This window comes from Stylophora pistillata, chromosome 5, assembly GCF_964205215.1.
Source record: "Stylophora pistillata chromosome 5, jaStyPist1.2, whole genome shotgun sequence".
In the NCBI taxonomy this organism is placed as follows: domain Eukaryota; kingdom Metazoa; phylum Cnidaria; class Anthozoa; order Scleractinia; family Pocilloporidae; genus Stylophora; species Stylophora pistillata.
This window is the reverse complement of record NC_142523.1, coordinates 3749854-3765805: the sequence shown is the minus strand read 5'-3', so window position 1 is coordinate 3765805 and position 15952 is coordinate 3749854. Positions and strand designations below refer to the sequence as shown.

At 39.2% G+C, this 15952-nt stretch overlaps 2 protein-coding genes and 1 long non-coding RNA gene across 4 annotated transcripts in view; 1 reads left to right on the top strand and 2 right to left on the bottom strand.

Annotated features, from left to right (window-relative positions):
- LOC111345956 (uncharacterized) overlaps window positions 1–15952 on the top strand; it is a 56191-nt gene that overhangs the window by 35495 nt on the left and 4744 nt on the right. For both annotated transcript variants that reach the window (XR_016001607.1, XR_016001608.1), the window contains exons 5-6: window positions 12622–13971; window positions 15324–15541. This is a non-coding gene — a long non-coding RNA (uncharacterized LOC111345956). The remainder of the gene's footprint in view (window positions 1–12621; window positions 13972–15323; window positions 15542–15952) is intronic.
- On the bottom strand, window positions 8981–9748 carry LOC111342201 (TNF receptor-associated factor 5-like). The gene is made up of 2 exons (XM_088760689.1): window positions 9729–9748; window positions 8981–9693 (listed from the first exon to the last, which is right to left on the bottom strand). Exons 1-2 carry the CDS (start codon window positions 9746–9748, stop codon window positions 9201–9203), a joined length of 513 nt encoding a protein of 170 aa, XP_088616815.1. The 3' UTR covers window positions 8981–9200.
- Window positions 9817–10839, bottom strand: LOC148729872 (uncharacterized). The gene has a single exon (XM_088760688.1). It carries the CDS (start codon window positions 10759–10761, stop codon window positions 9817–9819), a length of 945 nt encoding a protein of 314 aa, XP_088616814.1. The 5' UTR covers window positions 10762–10839.

The following is a 15952-nucleotide window of genomic DNA, read 5'->3' as shown; positions in this document are numbered from 1 at the left end:
TCGGAGTCTTCGTTTTTCATGAGATCGTCGGATGACTTCGGAATTACCTCACCAACACAGTTATAAAACATGGCTTTGTCAGTTTCCGCAGTTAAGATGCTTTGGTTGGCATATTTGTTCATCTTAAATTTCTTAGCATAAAGCGCCGGCATAAAGCACCGGCATAAAGCGCCGGTCGCTGAAATACTCAGGCATCAGGTACTATCCTTTAGTTCTACCTTTTCTGAGCGCGTGTAATAGGAGAGCCGATTATCATTCACTAAAAACTAAAAATTTTGAGGCTTTTCTGTAGTAACTATGTCATTCGCATTGATTTATGAGGAAAATTGCAGTTAAAAATAGTATTGCCATAATTCTTTTCATTCAGAGAAGGTGTACAGTGCTGTACCACACCTAAGATTAGGGAGGTAAAACTCAGTCGTTTGTCATAGTATTTGCAACGACAACTGAAATAAGTTAACACTTCATTTCAAAAGAGCTCTCCGTGTTTGGCTAGCTGTTCTTTCAACCTCTTGAGACTTCGATACAAAAGTTTGGAATTCATGTGTAACGCTTTCTTTGCAAATGTTTCATATATCATTTCGGACTCTAAGTGATATGGACGCAGTTAAACCAAATAAGATCAAGTATGCTTAGTCGTTTAGTTCGATATTACAGACCTGTTCAATATATTCAGTTCCATTTTAAGGATGGCCACATCCTATATAAAACATATTGTTTCGATTGAGATAGTTATCATCGAAGTTGTTTTGAAATTTGGGCAACTTAGGGTGAGATCTCGCAATGACACGCTCCCTTGCTTATGCCGATCGAATTAGATTGACAGCTATGCAAGAGATGTGTTCTAATTGGCTAATGTTCGGACGTGGGTCGAAGATCGAGATTAAAAATGTGAACAAATTTAAGTGTGGTTGGCAATTAATAATAATAATAATAATAATAATAATAGTAATAATAATAATAAATATTTATACAGGATAGCCCTTCATTGCGGGAGCACTGTTATCAATGGGGTCCTGTCTAAATAACATAATATAAGGATAAAAACTAGAATAAGATAAGAATGACTACGCAACCAACTAAATGCCCTATACAAAAAATTGATCTAAAGACTCCCTAAATAGTACCCTACTGCTAATTTGCTTGATTTTTAAAGGTAAAAAATTAAAAGCTGAAGCTCCTAAAAAATAAAAACTTTTCCGAGCGAAGTCAAGTCTCACTTTCGGCAGAGCAACGATGGTCCCTCTGTTCCTCTTTTTGAGGAAAGGAACATTTTCGTAATTTTCGAGACCTCACCTGTGACTGATTTGACGGAAAATGAAGTTGATTTAACAACAGACCAGTTGTCACAATTATCAGCTATCCATAAGTGAGCATATGAGTTTTGAATAAAGGTTCCCCGATTTTTCGTATTCTAAATAATTTTTTTTTTAAAGATATATTGTTGTTGAGGCCTCGGTACCTTGGTAACTCAATAGCAGTTATTAAGTTGAGTTGATACCAAAACTGAGGCAAATCAGTATTTCTGGCACAAGAGCGACGAAATTTCCACATTTTCACTATCATTTAAAGTAAAATTTTTCGAGAAATATTGTTCTCAAACTCATTGATAATTCATCAAGTACAAACCAATGACGATACGCCAATTTGGCCACATGTGTGCGTTTAGAAACCCCGATGAAACACTGGACAGAGGCTTTGCCACTATACTTTGATAAAATATCAAACCGTAAAGCTTGATAAAATGTCAAATCCCACTGATGCCAAAATCAGTCAGAATTTTTTCATTGCTCTTGGCTAATCATGCACGATTGAGAAGCAATTTCAAAAACCCGTGGTTAGTGTTTCATCGGGGTTTTCAAACACTCTAAAACAATAAAAGCACGATGCCATAGGCCGAGTGCTTTCATCAGTTCTCGTGTTTGGAAACCCTGATGAAACACTTGCACTCGTTTTTTAAATATTACATGAAGACCAGATCAAATAAAAGAGTTTTATTCTTGGTTTTCGGTTAAGACTTTTTAAATCCATTTGCTGTATAAAAAGCTAGCCCTGAACTTTCACCTGCGGTATGGGCAACTTTGTTTTCATGAAATGTTGCTGTAGTTGAGTTCCGTAGCTCAAGTGGGGTGTCGATAGATGTGCCTCGATTCCAAAAACCCTACATGGCTGTAGTAGAGATGCACTTGGTTTCTAACAAACAAAAACATACCAAAAATTTTTGTCCATCTTGAAGGACCAAGCTTGCCCTTAATCGTACATACCCCACGATGGAACACCTTTTACATATTTTTCTATTAAAAGTTGCCACAAGTGTCCACCGGATTAGCTTTTCATTTTGCAATGTTGAATATCGCGATGTTCACATGAGCGAGAAGTTTATATAACTGTCAAAACAACCTAGTTTGCATTTGATTTCTGTGGCCGTAATGCGCCATGCCTTTGTTAATTGCAATTAATACGTCTCATGGCTTACGCCGTGATGTCTGATGTGTTCTGTGTCATTACTATGTGTCATGCCATGTCACTCCTAATAAAGGCACCAACGTACGTTTCAGCATCTACTTTCATGGTTTCTCTTTCCGTTGCTGGTCAATCCGGAATCCGTCAATCCTTGGAAAATCAGCGGTCAATATATTTTTACTTTTATCTCCATTGGTTCTCGTCTCTCGCGATCAAAGATCTTCGGCGTCGTTTCACTAATACAGCGGGTCCGTCCATGCACTTTAAAAGAACCATTTGACATGTCAGATAAGAGAATCGAAATTCTAGAGAACCATGTTATCACTGTAGCCCTGGTATCTTTTCTATTCCACATAATTCCAAATGACAAGCCCTCAAGTTCAAGAATGCTTTGAATATTTAATATTGACGGATGTTGGCTGGCCGGGGCAAGGAACGCCTCCAGAATTTCAGTTCCGTGTTCTAAAGCATAATTGAAAACTCAATTAAATTCAATTCAATAAACTTTATTTAAGGAGGGACGCTCATTAACACAAGGAGTTATCTAACATGAGGCCCTCACACTACTGAAACATTGACAAAATATGAAAAAAATACATAATGACAAAGTATGAATAATAAATGAACATGTATATACATATGAGTGAAACTAGAAAAAACTTACAGAATATCATGGAGCATTATTGATTAAGATTAACTATTGGAAAAACTAAAAACAAAAGACTATGAGGTGCAACTGCAACGAAGTTTGTAGCGACAATTGGGACAAAGCAACGTTTCCAGGTGAGAAGCACGAGAGGTAAAGGTTAGAAAAAGAGAGAGAACTTTACCTTTGAAGGCAGGCAGATTAGTCGAAAAAGAGGTCTAGGGGTTTGGGAAGCGTAGAAGTTCTTTAAGGTCGGAGTCAAGACAATTGAAGAGCGAGGCTACACTGAAAGCGAAAGTGCGTTTACCGCAGTTTGAGCGGGGATAAGGAAGTTGAAGGTCAAGGTTACAGCTCTAGTAATAGCACCAGTTATTCGTCTAGAAGGCAAGAAAAGGAAAGATTGTTTGAGACAGCTTGGTGCTTCAGGATTATTAAGAATATTAAAGAGGAGGACAAGCTTTCTAAGGTTAACTAAGAGAAAAATGGGGAGCCATTTGAGTTTGGCAAAGAGACTGACTGAGGACTGATGCCAGTCGGTGTCAAGGATAAGGCGAGCTGATTGTTTTTGAAGACGAAGTAGACGGAGAAGAAGAGTTTTAGAGCAAGTAGCCCAAACAGTGGAACAGTACAACAAAGAAGAGTGGATACAAGAGTTATAGTAATTCAAAGAGCAGTTATGAGTAAGAAATGGTTTGATACGTTTCAGAAGCGAAAGTCTGCTCCTAATGAGAGAGCACATATTGCTGATGTGGCTTTCCCAGGAAAGAAAGGAATCAATTGTTATGCCAAGCAATTTAGCATGCGGGACTCACTCTAAGTAATCAGAAAATTTCGCGGTCTAGATCTAATATCAGCTAAAGGAACTTCCCTTCAAGACTACTTGCTTTTTATATATTGGGCATGGTTTCCTTCCTTCCTTCCTTCTCTCTAAAGTACGTGCGTCATGGCTAAACATCAGCCGAGGCAGCTACGATAATTTCGATTTTCATGTTGATGAATTTATCATTTGTTTGATATTTCAGTTATGAGAATTAAAGAAGGAGTGTGAGGTGGCGTGATAGAAAAAAAAACATGTATACTTATTAAAAATTGCATTGAAGATATCCGAAATCCTGATATGGTTATAATTTATGAAAAAGTTCTGTTACGACTAACTGCTGCTGCGTAAAGGCAGAAAGTTCAACAATGTTACTTTTAAAAAAACAGCGTTAGTTCTTTGGTTCCGGTTTGTGGTCATAACTGAGGATTAAAAAATCAGAGACGTTAAACTTATATAGGAAAAGAATTGGTGATATGCATTTAACGATGAACTTCCAGATCAAAAGTTCCACCCCCGGCAAAATGTGTGACTCTTAGGAATTTCCTTTCCTCTCAATTAATTATATATAAACAATATTTCTTATTATGGAATCTTAGGCGATTTATTTTCTTTAAATTTTACATAGATTTATCAAAGTAACATGCTGTTTTTAAATAATTTAATCACATAATAGCATTGTAATTGTAATAATAGTGTCTTCTTATTATTTCACCTAACCCAGAAAAGTTATTGTTCCTAAAATTATAAATTATCTCGGCTCAGAAAAAGTATGATGGTCACAGAAAAGATTTTCTTCAAGGATTTGTAAACTTTTTACAATGAAATCTCTCCACGGGGAAGTTAAAAGTATCAAGCGTTTAAATGGAGTACTTCAAAATATTTTCTCCATGAGAAATTACAACCAGCAAGCTTAAAAAATATTGTATCAGACTCAATTTAATGAAATGTGGATGTCTTTTATAAAAGCACAATACACTTATTTTACACCTATCAACCTTACCTAAAACAGGTTTTCTCTAAGAAATAACATTTGCTTTGGATTCTAAAGAGTGGAACGGCTTCAATTCTCTTAATTTCCGTAACTGCTGTGGATGAACTTCCACATCTGGATTTTTAAGTGCGTAATTTATTCAAGTAGACCTTTGGAAAAAAGGAGATTCATATAAAGTTTTTGTCTAAAATAGAGTACTTCAAATTATTTTCCAACTACACTTAGACGATTACAAATAACGCCATAGACGAGTACAAATATCACGCGGTATTTGTACTCGTCTAAGAGTACCGGTTAAAAAGGTTTTCTCGCATCGCGCAAGTGAAAAATTGGATTGTAGTTCCAAAAAAAATAAAAAGTGGCGGACAATTTGATAATATTTCCGACGACGAAGAGTCAGAATGGCTGGCAAATATAGATCCAAGTTTATTAGATGAATCGAACAAAGAAAAACAGCTTGACGACCAGAAAATTTCTTCATTTAATAAAGAGAATAGAAACAGCAACACAACGCGACAATTCCGTTCCGCTTCGCATACATTTGTCACGCACTCCTCGTAAATAAATCCGCGAACTGCGCCCGCACTGAAATAAAATTTTGGCGTGTTGGATAATAAATAACATATTAGACGTTTTGTTGCGTAGTATCGCTGAGTATTTTTACTCGTTATTTGTATTTTGACTCGCCCTACGGGCTCGTCAATATACTCCACAACTCGTAAAAATACTCAGAGATACTACACTACAAAACGTCTAATAAGATATATATATTCTCTCCATGACAAATTACAACTAGCAAGCTTCAAAAATATTTCATAAGACTCAATTTCACGACATTTACATGTCTTTCTAAAAGCACAATACCCTAATTTTTACATCTATCTACCTATCCTTAAACAGGGTCTCACTAAGAACTAATGATTCGTATTCGATTCTAAGAAAAAAAAAATTTAGAATCTCCACTGCTCTTAATTTCAGTTAAAGCTGTGGATTAACCTCCACCTCTGTATATTCAAGTGGGTAATTTATTCAAACAAGCGTTTGGTAAAAAATAGACGACTCAGATAAACTTTTGGGGAAAAAAATATGTTTCGTGTGAAGAAGTTACATGTACTTGACGTCGTGGGCTAAATTGACTGACTTTTCAAAAGAAACAATTACTGATCGCATGAGATAGAGAAAGGAAAATGAGTTGCCAAAGAAAGTAACAAATGGTGAAGATCCTGCGAGTTTTAAAACGACAAACTTTAAAGAAAATAGCCTTGACTCTCAAAAACACTGTTTAAGTCTTTGCATAGCTACTTAGACATTACAAATACCTGTATAGATATAGATTATAAGAGGCAGGTTAACTTACTTTTACCTCGCGTATAGTTGGCTAGACTAGCCTGTCATTAGAGTTGAATTTTTCTTGCTAATATACAAATCCACATAGGGACCACATGCATAACGTCAGCCACACAGCAACCAACTCTTTAAAAATGGTACAAATGGCACAAATGACTACTATTCTGATAAACAGAACCTAGAGTGGATTTCACTTCCTTTATCAAACATAAATACATGCTCACAAACAGAAAAGGCCGGGCGTGGTTAAACAGATTATGGCCTAACTTGACCTATAAATGAGTTTAAGATATCCTCATGTTCCTGTTTTATGGCGAAAAAAATAAAGCCCTTCTAACTTTAGCATCCAGGCAGATATCGCACAAGATCGTCAACAACAATACTATCATGCGCCGATGCTGGTACTAGACGAAATTAAGCAGGGATATTAGGACGATTTATACCTTGGCTTCTCTAAAACTAACACTACTCTTCGTAAACTTCTAATCAAAAAGGGTTACCATTTAGTAACCATAGGATATCTCTATTGAAAGAAGCAAGTAGCACAAATTGAAAACACCCTTATAACTGAAAACTGTACACTTCGTGTAAACACTCGATTGCAAAAACGCTGACGCCTTAAAAAAAAATTCACCCCTGAACGATGAGACCCATTATTCGTGAAAATCCTTGTCTACAGTGATTCTTTTCTCTTAGGAAAGCGTGGATGTCTTCTATCATATATCACGTGCAATATTGTGGTATTATATACATGAGCACTTACATAGCCGTTGGGTCTCATCGTTTACTGCTAGCGCTTGTAAGGGTCAACGTTTTGCAATCGAGCGTATAGAGAGAAGAACATGTGAAGGTGTAGTCTGATCGTCCGGGTGAGTGTAGTCCTGAGAAGGACTGTTGTCGCTGGCAGTGACTGACGTTTCGACAACCTGTGCGGAAGTCATCATCAGAGTCAAGTGAATGATTGTTGTCAGTAGAATGTTCTTATTCCAGTTCGTGTGAAATGATCGGTTGGTTTTGCCGTGATGGTATTATTGTTATTATTGAGTAAGACTCAAGTGACGTAAGTCGGTCGTGATTGGTCTGTTTCGGTCTGTCGGTAAAGCTAGGTTGTTCTTTTTCGGTCGTTTGTGATGTTTATGTCGTGAATGAGTCGTTTGTATGGGGCGGATAGTTGTTGACATCTGTTTAGGGGAGTCTGTTCTAAGTTAGTAAACCAGCTTTCCAGAGTCAGTCGTTGAAAATAGTCAGTGCTGTAGGTTAGGCATTGCGCAGAGTCCCAGTCAATGTTATGGTTGGTAAGTCGATGGTGTTCAGCAATGTGATTGCTGACATCACCTTTCCTCGTCGCCCGTCTGTGTTCAGTCAGTCTTGTTGTGAGGTTTCTGCCAGTCTCACCGATGTAGGAGGCTTGGCAGTCGGAACAATTGATCTTATAAATCGTTCCCTGTCTGTTCCTAGGTTCGTCTTTGTCTTTAACGTTGGTTAGTAACTGACGTAGTGTGGTGATGGGTTTGTGGGCGACGCGGATATTGAAGGGTAGTAAGATGCGCGAGATGTTTTCAGACATGCCTTTTATGTACGGTATGGTTGCTGTAGTCGTAGAGGTTGCGGTGTCGTTTGTTTCGGTAGTGGTAGTGGGTCGGTGAGTGTTTCGTCGGATGAAGTCGTTGATGTAGTTGGTCTTCGTAAAAACACGGTGAAGGTATTTGTTCTCGTCGGATAAGCTGTCTGTCGAGTCACATTCTAGTTGTGCGCGTCGTGTTAGAGTTCTGATAGTTGTGGCTTTGTGTGATGTAGGGTTGTAGGATGACTCGTCTAGTAATCTGTCGGTGTGTGTCGGTTTCCTGTAAACTATCGTTCGTAATGAGTTGTCGTTGTGGCTTACCAGGCAGTCTAGAAAAGGAAGTTTGCCATTTTCTTCGACTTCTCTGGTAAACTGTATGTCAGTGTTTTGTTCGTTAAGGTGGTTGTGGAATGCGTCAATTTCGTCGTGTCGAACGGCGGTGAATGTGTCGTCAACGTAACCTAACCAAAGCGGTATCGTTTGTCGGCAAGTCGAAAGGGCGCGTTCCTCGATTTTCTGCATCACAATTTCTGCTATAACAACAGAAACTGGAGACCCCCTACGACTACAGCAACCATACCGTAAAAAGGCATGTCTGAAAACATCTCGCGCATCTTACTACCCTTCAATATCCGCGTCGCCCACAAACCCATCACCACACTACGTCAGTTACTAACCAACGTTAAAGACAAAGACGAACCGAGGAACAGACAGGGAACGATTTATAAGATCAATTGTTCCGACTGCCAAGCCTCCTACATCGGTGAGACTGGCAGAAACCTCACAACAAGACTGACTGAACACAGACGGGCGACGAGGAAAGGTGATGTCAGCAATCACATTGCTGAACACCATCGACTTACCAACCACAACATTGACTGGGACTCTGCGCAATGCCTAACCTACAGCACTGACTATTTTCAACGACTGACTCTGGAAAGCTGGTTTACTAACTTAGAACAGACTCCCCTAAACAGATGTCAACAACTATCCGCCCCATACAAACGACTCATTCACGACATAAACATCACAAACGACCGAAAAAGAACAACCTAGCTTTACCGACAGACCGAAACAGACCAATCACGACCGACTTACGTCACTTGAGTCTTACTCAATAATAACAATAATAACATCACGGCAAAACCAACCGATCATTTCACACGAACTGGAATAAGAACATTCTACTGACAACAATCATTCACTTGACTCTGATGATGACTTCCGCACAGGTTGTCGAAACGTCAGTCACTGCCAGCGACAACAGTCCTTCTCAGGACTACACTCACCCGGACGATCAGACTACACCTTCACATGTTACCCCCGGGTTCAAACCATTTACTGCAGAGAGAAGAACGATATGAAGCATTCAGGCAGAAAACTCAATTTTGAGAAAAAGGGTATCATCTTTTACATAAGGATCACTGAATACCTCCTCTATCGGAGCAAAATTTACAAAACCGCATCCCGTACGACTAATCATTTGCGTAGGTTTCTGAAAGGCTACCATATTAGGCTTGGCTTGCAGGATTCGGCTTAAATGGCGTTCAGCACCACTCTGATCTATAATGGATAGCGTGATCCTCTGAGTGAACGGCCACCTCACTTCAAAGTTGTCATACTTTCCCATCATCATGTGCAAAAAGATGGCAACAGACCTGCCTCTTCCGTTAGCCACGCCATTTAGGTACATCCTCAAGCCAAGCTTGTATCCATAGCGATCAGTTTTCATGGGACAGGTGAAGACAGCAGTTGTTCCTTCATTGGAATCAATATGGCGATGCTGCCTAACCTCTGTTATCTCTGTGATGAAAAACGCATCTCTTGCATTCATCCTCCTTGTAGCTTTTTTTGGCTTAGCCCTATAAAAAAATGGTATGTCAATTTAGTTCTCAACGAAGTCTTTCCCCTAAGCATTGAGCTGTAGGGAAAAAGGTCAGGTTTTCAATGATCAAGCTAAAAAACCCCTTATTGACCAGTGATACTTAACCTTTGTCTGTTGCCCAAAATGATTTTGTGACATATTTCTTTTCTTTAGCCTGCAGATTAGATACTTGCCTGACAATTGCATTTTCCCACAATCGCAACTCTTGCATATCGCAGCTGTGTTCAATTACTTGCTCAGTTTCACCGAGAATGCTCACACCATTTACTTGGAAATGGTTGGTTTGCTGCCCACATCGAGGTCGATCATCAAATTCACTTAGTAGCTGAAGTTCCGATGTCCCTTGTACCAGACAACTAACTCGAAGATCCTGTCCACTCTCTTGTAATGGACACACCATCGGTCTCTCGGGTACTGGTGGTGCGTCATGCACTGCTGTTTCCTGAGTAGGTAAACTCCATCCATTCTGAACTGCACAGTTTCCTTGCTGGTATGTTGGCTGCTCTGGTATTTCCATCCGTTGATCTGAAACCAGACTTTCCATCTGGATGGGGTCGAGTACCTCTAAGGCTTCTTCTCCCGAGCATGATTCAAGAATTTGTGGCTCGTCTCTAACTGCTGTCACGTCGGGAGGCACACTTGCTGCCTCGGCGGAAAATGATGGCTCATCAGAGGTTCCACGGTCAGCCAAAGGGTTGGGTAGTCCATTTTCCTGTCTTCTCTCTTCTTGTTGCTGAGTTGGCCTCTGACAAGACCTGTTATCTGCAAAATGCTGCATCTCCGAAGATGGAGGAGAAACTTCCTGTCCGGAAAGCAGTCCATTGGCTTCCCGCTGATAATCTCCTTGCTGTCCCAGTCCATTCATCACTCCAATGGAACTGAAAGGGGAGAATGATCTATCGTTCTGCTCACCACTTGACATATGATGACCTGGCTCTTGTGCTTCATCTCCAGTGGAACGCATCTCCACGGACGGCGGGGAAACGTTGCTACCCCTCTCAATAAAGTTCTGGGGAATATCTTCCCCCTGCAAATAACATTTCATAATAGTAATAAACAATAGATAGTCTTAAGTGTGCTTTTCCATATTTCTATCTTCGTTTTCTTTTTTTGCGGAATTCTTCCAATGCCACAACGACGTCATGTGTTTCGAATTAGATTCTTTATCTGAAGTATTAAAATCAGTCTTAGAAACCATCATAAAAGCTGCTAAAGGTACTCACCTCAGAATCCGATAATTCATTATCGTAGGCGGAAAATCTTGCACCATTCCTTTTTGAAAACATAAACAAAACGATATAAATTGATTTAAAATGTGTATCGCAATTAAATTTCTTGCCCTGTATCTTTTATCAATCCTTTTTTACTTCACGAATCTGTTATAATCATTTTTATGAATAGTTTTAGTCAATGCTCGACAGACTCTCAGAGAACATAACAAGACCCTAAGAACGTGTCAGTAACATGAAAAACTATTTTTGCCTCGTAATCACAGCAGAAGAAGCATCTGTTTGATGAGAATACACAGGCAAGTGCCAAATGTGCTAGTGTACAATTCATTAAGAGGTCAACCTTGCTTGCGAATATACCGAATCAAAGTATGGCGTACAGTTTGAATTGCCATTGTTCTGGACTTACTAGCCTCTCGCACATTAGAGGCTAGTAATGATGACGAGGCTAATAAGTCCACAACAATAGTAATTCAATTGGATGTCATATTTCGACTCGGTGTATAGGCCCTCATATTTAGCGAGCTTTTCTTTGCCCACGAAAAATTTTTAGGCCGTGAGCAACACCAGCCAGGGAGAGGTCTGCAGGTAGCCCATTGATAATTAGTACTGGCTCCCTTGCGCGTCTCTTGCCAGTTCCCAATTAACCTTACTCTTGGGGGAAGAAACCATCTTTCCGCACCACCAATAACAAGAGCCTTCTCGCTGACTATCACAATTCAAACAAATCAAATCAGTTCTTAAAACTCAGTACGACTCAAAATGAAAACACATGACGGCTGGGATAAAGACAGAAAAGTTACTGAACTGAAGTTCATGTATTTAGACAGAAACATTTTACAGTTGAAAAATAAATATAGTTTTTAAAGGACACAGCAATTTACCTACGCGCCGGAGTTTAATAGATTCCAAACGCAAAATGAAGACTAAACATCTCTAATTCATTTGAATCAACTTTACTCACGTCAGAAGTTTTTAAAATCAGAGTGCAACGTACTCTGGTAATTTTCTATCAATCTTATTTTTTCATTATTCATTCTACCAAGGCTAGTACATGAAAGGAATACCTTTTGGGTTAGAGAGTGCGATCAAATGCGAGGACACAACAATTATCTGATCCAACCAGCGCCCAACTTCTCTTTACCTTATCGCAAGATCCTCCATCTCTTCAGCAGTAAAGTCGTTATTTCTTGAGCTGCAAGAAATGGAGAAACTCATGTCGTTCCGATTTTGACAGATGATACTACTAGGTTCGTCTAAAGATGTGTTTTTCTCGTTTAGTCTGTAGGAACAAGGGGTTCGAGCAGCGGTGACCTGATTTCTTATTCGATATGGGCACTGATGGGTTAAATGTTTTTGCACACCTCCGCGCACAACCCCATACAAATTATATTTGTGTACGTAGGCGTATTATCTAGTCTACTTAATGTAATTACAGATTTAGATATATCCTCTGCCCCAGACTTGCGTGAGACTAAATCAATGTTTCTTTGAATGACAGGGTCAAGCTTACATTTATAGGTTAAAGATTTTAGATTAAAATATTTCTTCTCTCGCCTTGTGATATTAACGATAGGGATGGCAAAGAATTACACTTTGGAATTTTAGTCAGGTAATATAGGTGGAATCATGAAAAAAGGAGCAAAAACTCGTCCAAAATGTTCTTTACCTTTCAGGCAGATTGACAAGTTTTATTTTGGACGGAATTTACCATTTTCCCGGTTTGCACGGCCTCCAAGAGATTGAGCGATAACGCCGAACAAAAGGGAACACCTCCTTGGTGACTTTCGTTTGAAACAAACCATTTATTTCCATGGAGATAAAGACGTCTGCCTCCCGGCAAACCATTCACGCTTTTTTACTTCATTCCTTTTACAACACATTAGCATACGTAAGGGTCTTCATGTTAGGTTCCTTAGGAAAGCTTGCTGTGCTGGTACAGTATTTGATGATTTTTTATTCACTTCATATGTCTTGTATTCATTAGTGAAATCCATGACCCACCACGAGTAGCAATAACTTACTGCCAGCGAATCCAATTATTTTTTGCGCATAAACGTTATTATTCCTAATTTTCATGTAAAGGCTGTAAATCCATTTCAAAATTGCCTGAAATACCACAATGGCTCAAATGAGAAGACCATGCAGGTTTTTTTTTTTTTACCTCGCCTCGAGACGTCCCGTCTGAAATGAGCTTAACTCGTCAGTTCCTTCTGAGCTGCAAGAAATTGGGAAACTCATTCCAGATACAGTTTCGACAAAAGATAATCCTGGGCTCTTTTAAAAATTCTTTCCTCACAAGGGAAGATTGAAGGAACTAATAAAAGACGCGTGTCTCCCCTCTATGATAAACAATCATAAAACGCGCTGCGATTGGTTGACATTAAAAGACTGGACAATGAAATGGCACGCAGCCGTCTAACATTCGCCGATCATGGCAGTTCTTAAAAGCGCAAGAGAATCTGCATAAGGTCTTTACTTTCCCCGCTGGGTTTACGTCTGGCTTGTGTAAGTTTTGCTAGTCACGCAATCTACGCAGGCACAATAGTGTTTCAGTGATTGGACGCGAAAGTGATAGATCCATGATTAGATAAATATTCCATCTACAAGCGTCATGTGACGTTGACGTTTTGTATCTCAGGTCTCTATCACTCTTCTCGACATTATGGTCTATATTATGGAAAAAAAGCTAAGCGTCCGTGATCAAGCCAAGCTCAGTTAGGGCTTGAGAATCTTTTTATAAAGGTAAATGCCCGCTCGTGATATTGAAATCGACCTTGGTTTGTTGAAGAACATTCTGGATGGAGACGTGTGAATTGTTTCTCTTGACGGTAAATTAGTCCTTAAGCGATGTTACTCCGTTAGCATCCAGCATCAACGTACGCTAAAGCAAGTGATAACAAGGGAGTTTAGTTTGGTTAAGCTAAATTGGACAAGAATTCTTCGTTTTCACCTCTCGTGTGGGATTCAGTCTTCCGTTTGCAGGGAATCTATCTTCTTTGAAAGACCAGGTGGACACATTTAAGGTATGTATATCCATCTTGCATGAAACATTCTGCATTGTTCCTTCTGGTCCCTTTTTGAACAGCAAAAATTAATTTTTGAGCATAGGTTTGATCGCAGGACTATGCCGGATCTTTCACCTTATTACAATGAGATTATTTCGTGGTGAATCATTCGTTATGGTTCTGGCTAGACGACTTTCTAGGGCATTTCTGAGAGCACAACGAAGCAGAATCATTGATTAGTTAAATTTATTCGATCGTTTGCCAGTGTGGAAATTTGACAACATCATAAGCGTTGAGGTAACTCCTTCGCTAAACATTTCTAACATGCTAATGAAAATAACTGATAAGCACTGTGGTCTACTGGCCTTTAAGTTTCCGGCTGCAATTACAAGAGTTACGTTGTTGGTACTGTAATTAGAAGTGTAGTGAGACCGATTGTAGCTTTTACTTTCTATTGCAGCTCCTAAGTCTGTAAAGACACCAACTGATGGTTTCTTGAATAGGTTTACGTTTGGTCTCGACCTCTTGAAAGATCGTATTATACATTTGTTCGAATTTATAATTGGTGCTATGATTCTTACGGGCTCATTTCTATTTCAGCAAATATAAACATGATTTGCTCTTTGCTATGTACGGTTTTTTTTCAACGCGAAAAGTGAAAGACTCAATAATTTTTAAAGCTAATCATTTGCTGGTCATCAAGCTGCTTGATAGAGCACAAATTAAGTGAATTATTGTCACGCAGCTCCGGAGATTATTGAAGAGAAAGCAGAAGACTAATTTGCATTAAAAAATTTAGAGAGCTATGAAAAGCTGACTGCTGAACTTTTGTTTTGACTTAATTTAGGGATCACCACTTTTCAGTTAATCACTGTAATTTTTCTTCTCGATCTCATTTTTCGACGAGCAAGTCTAGAATTAACTTTCTCAATCTATTTCTCTCAGTCTTAGTATAAAGGACAAACAAAGCAGTCCGAGTTGGCATAGAGCTTCGATGTAGCATTATTAAAGTAAATTGCGCCCGGGAATTTTAATACCTGTACAATTTCAGAAAATTTGATTTAGATCATGAACGGTCTGTTCGCGAGGTTATCGATGCAACTCAAAATGTTTACATCTAGTAATCTAATTGTCAAAGAACAAAAACAAAATAGTACCAAATTAATCTTAAATTATAGTTCCTATTTGGTAACCACTGAATATATACTAAATATGTGTTCAGTGTGTTCAAAAGATATACAACAAATCAACACTTGGAACCTTTACACTGGGAAAAACTGAACCACTTGCCTGTACTCAATGTTTGTAGTAACCAAGCAATCGGTTCTCTATATTTACATATCTTAATAAATTCGTGTATGTCATTTCAGTTTCCATATTCTCACTCGCGCCATGTTATTTACTGGACTGGACTACACAACGAACTGCTTACGCCACGCACATTCTCAATGGAAGTACTGGACAATTGGTTCATACTTTCATCACATGTTCTGGTCTAGTGTAGATTGGTCAGATGCAACAGCTCCGAGTTCTGAGTTCATAGTCCACGAGGTTGAGAATTTCGTCAACAGACATTAATAGAGTAAAGGTCAGTCTTTCATGATGAAGCTCAAACTTTTCGCAACTAGTAATCCCATTGCAAAGAACGGGAAAAATGGTGAAGGTAACGAATCTGATCCAACCGACGCGTCGGCCGACACACTACCGACACACCACCGATGCTGTACAAACAACCGCTGTCGAACCTGGTTTTTCGAAGGTTCCAACATCCCGCTGAGTACGTGGCGTTCATCTAATGTTCCTGTGGGCTATCAATGCTTCTGGAAGTAACATCGCCAGACTGACTAGCCTTTCAAAGCCTACAGTGATCCGTGCGCTGAGCGACTTACAAACGGTATGTTCGACGAAAATTATAGCGCTGACATGAAGATCGGAGGTGCAGGAAAAACAGTGGAGATCGACGAGTCGAAATTTGGAGCCAAGCGAAAGTACCAGCGAG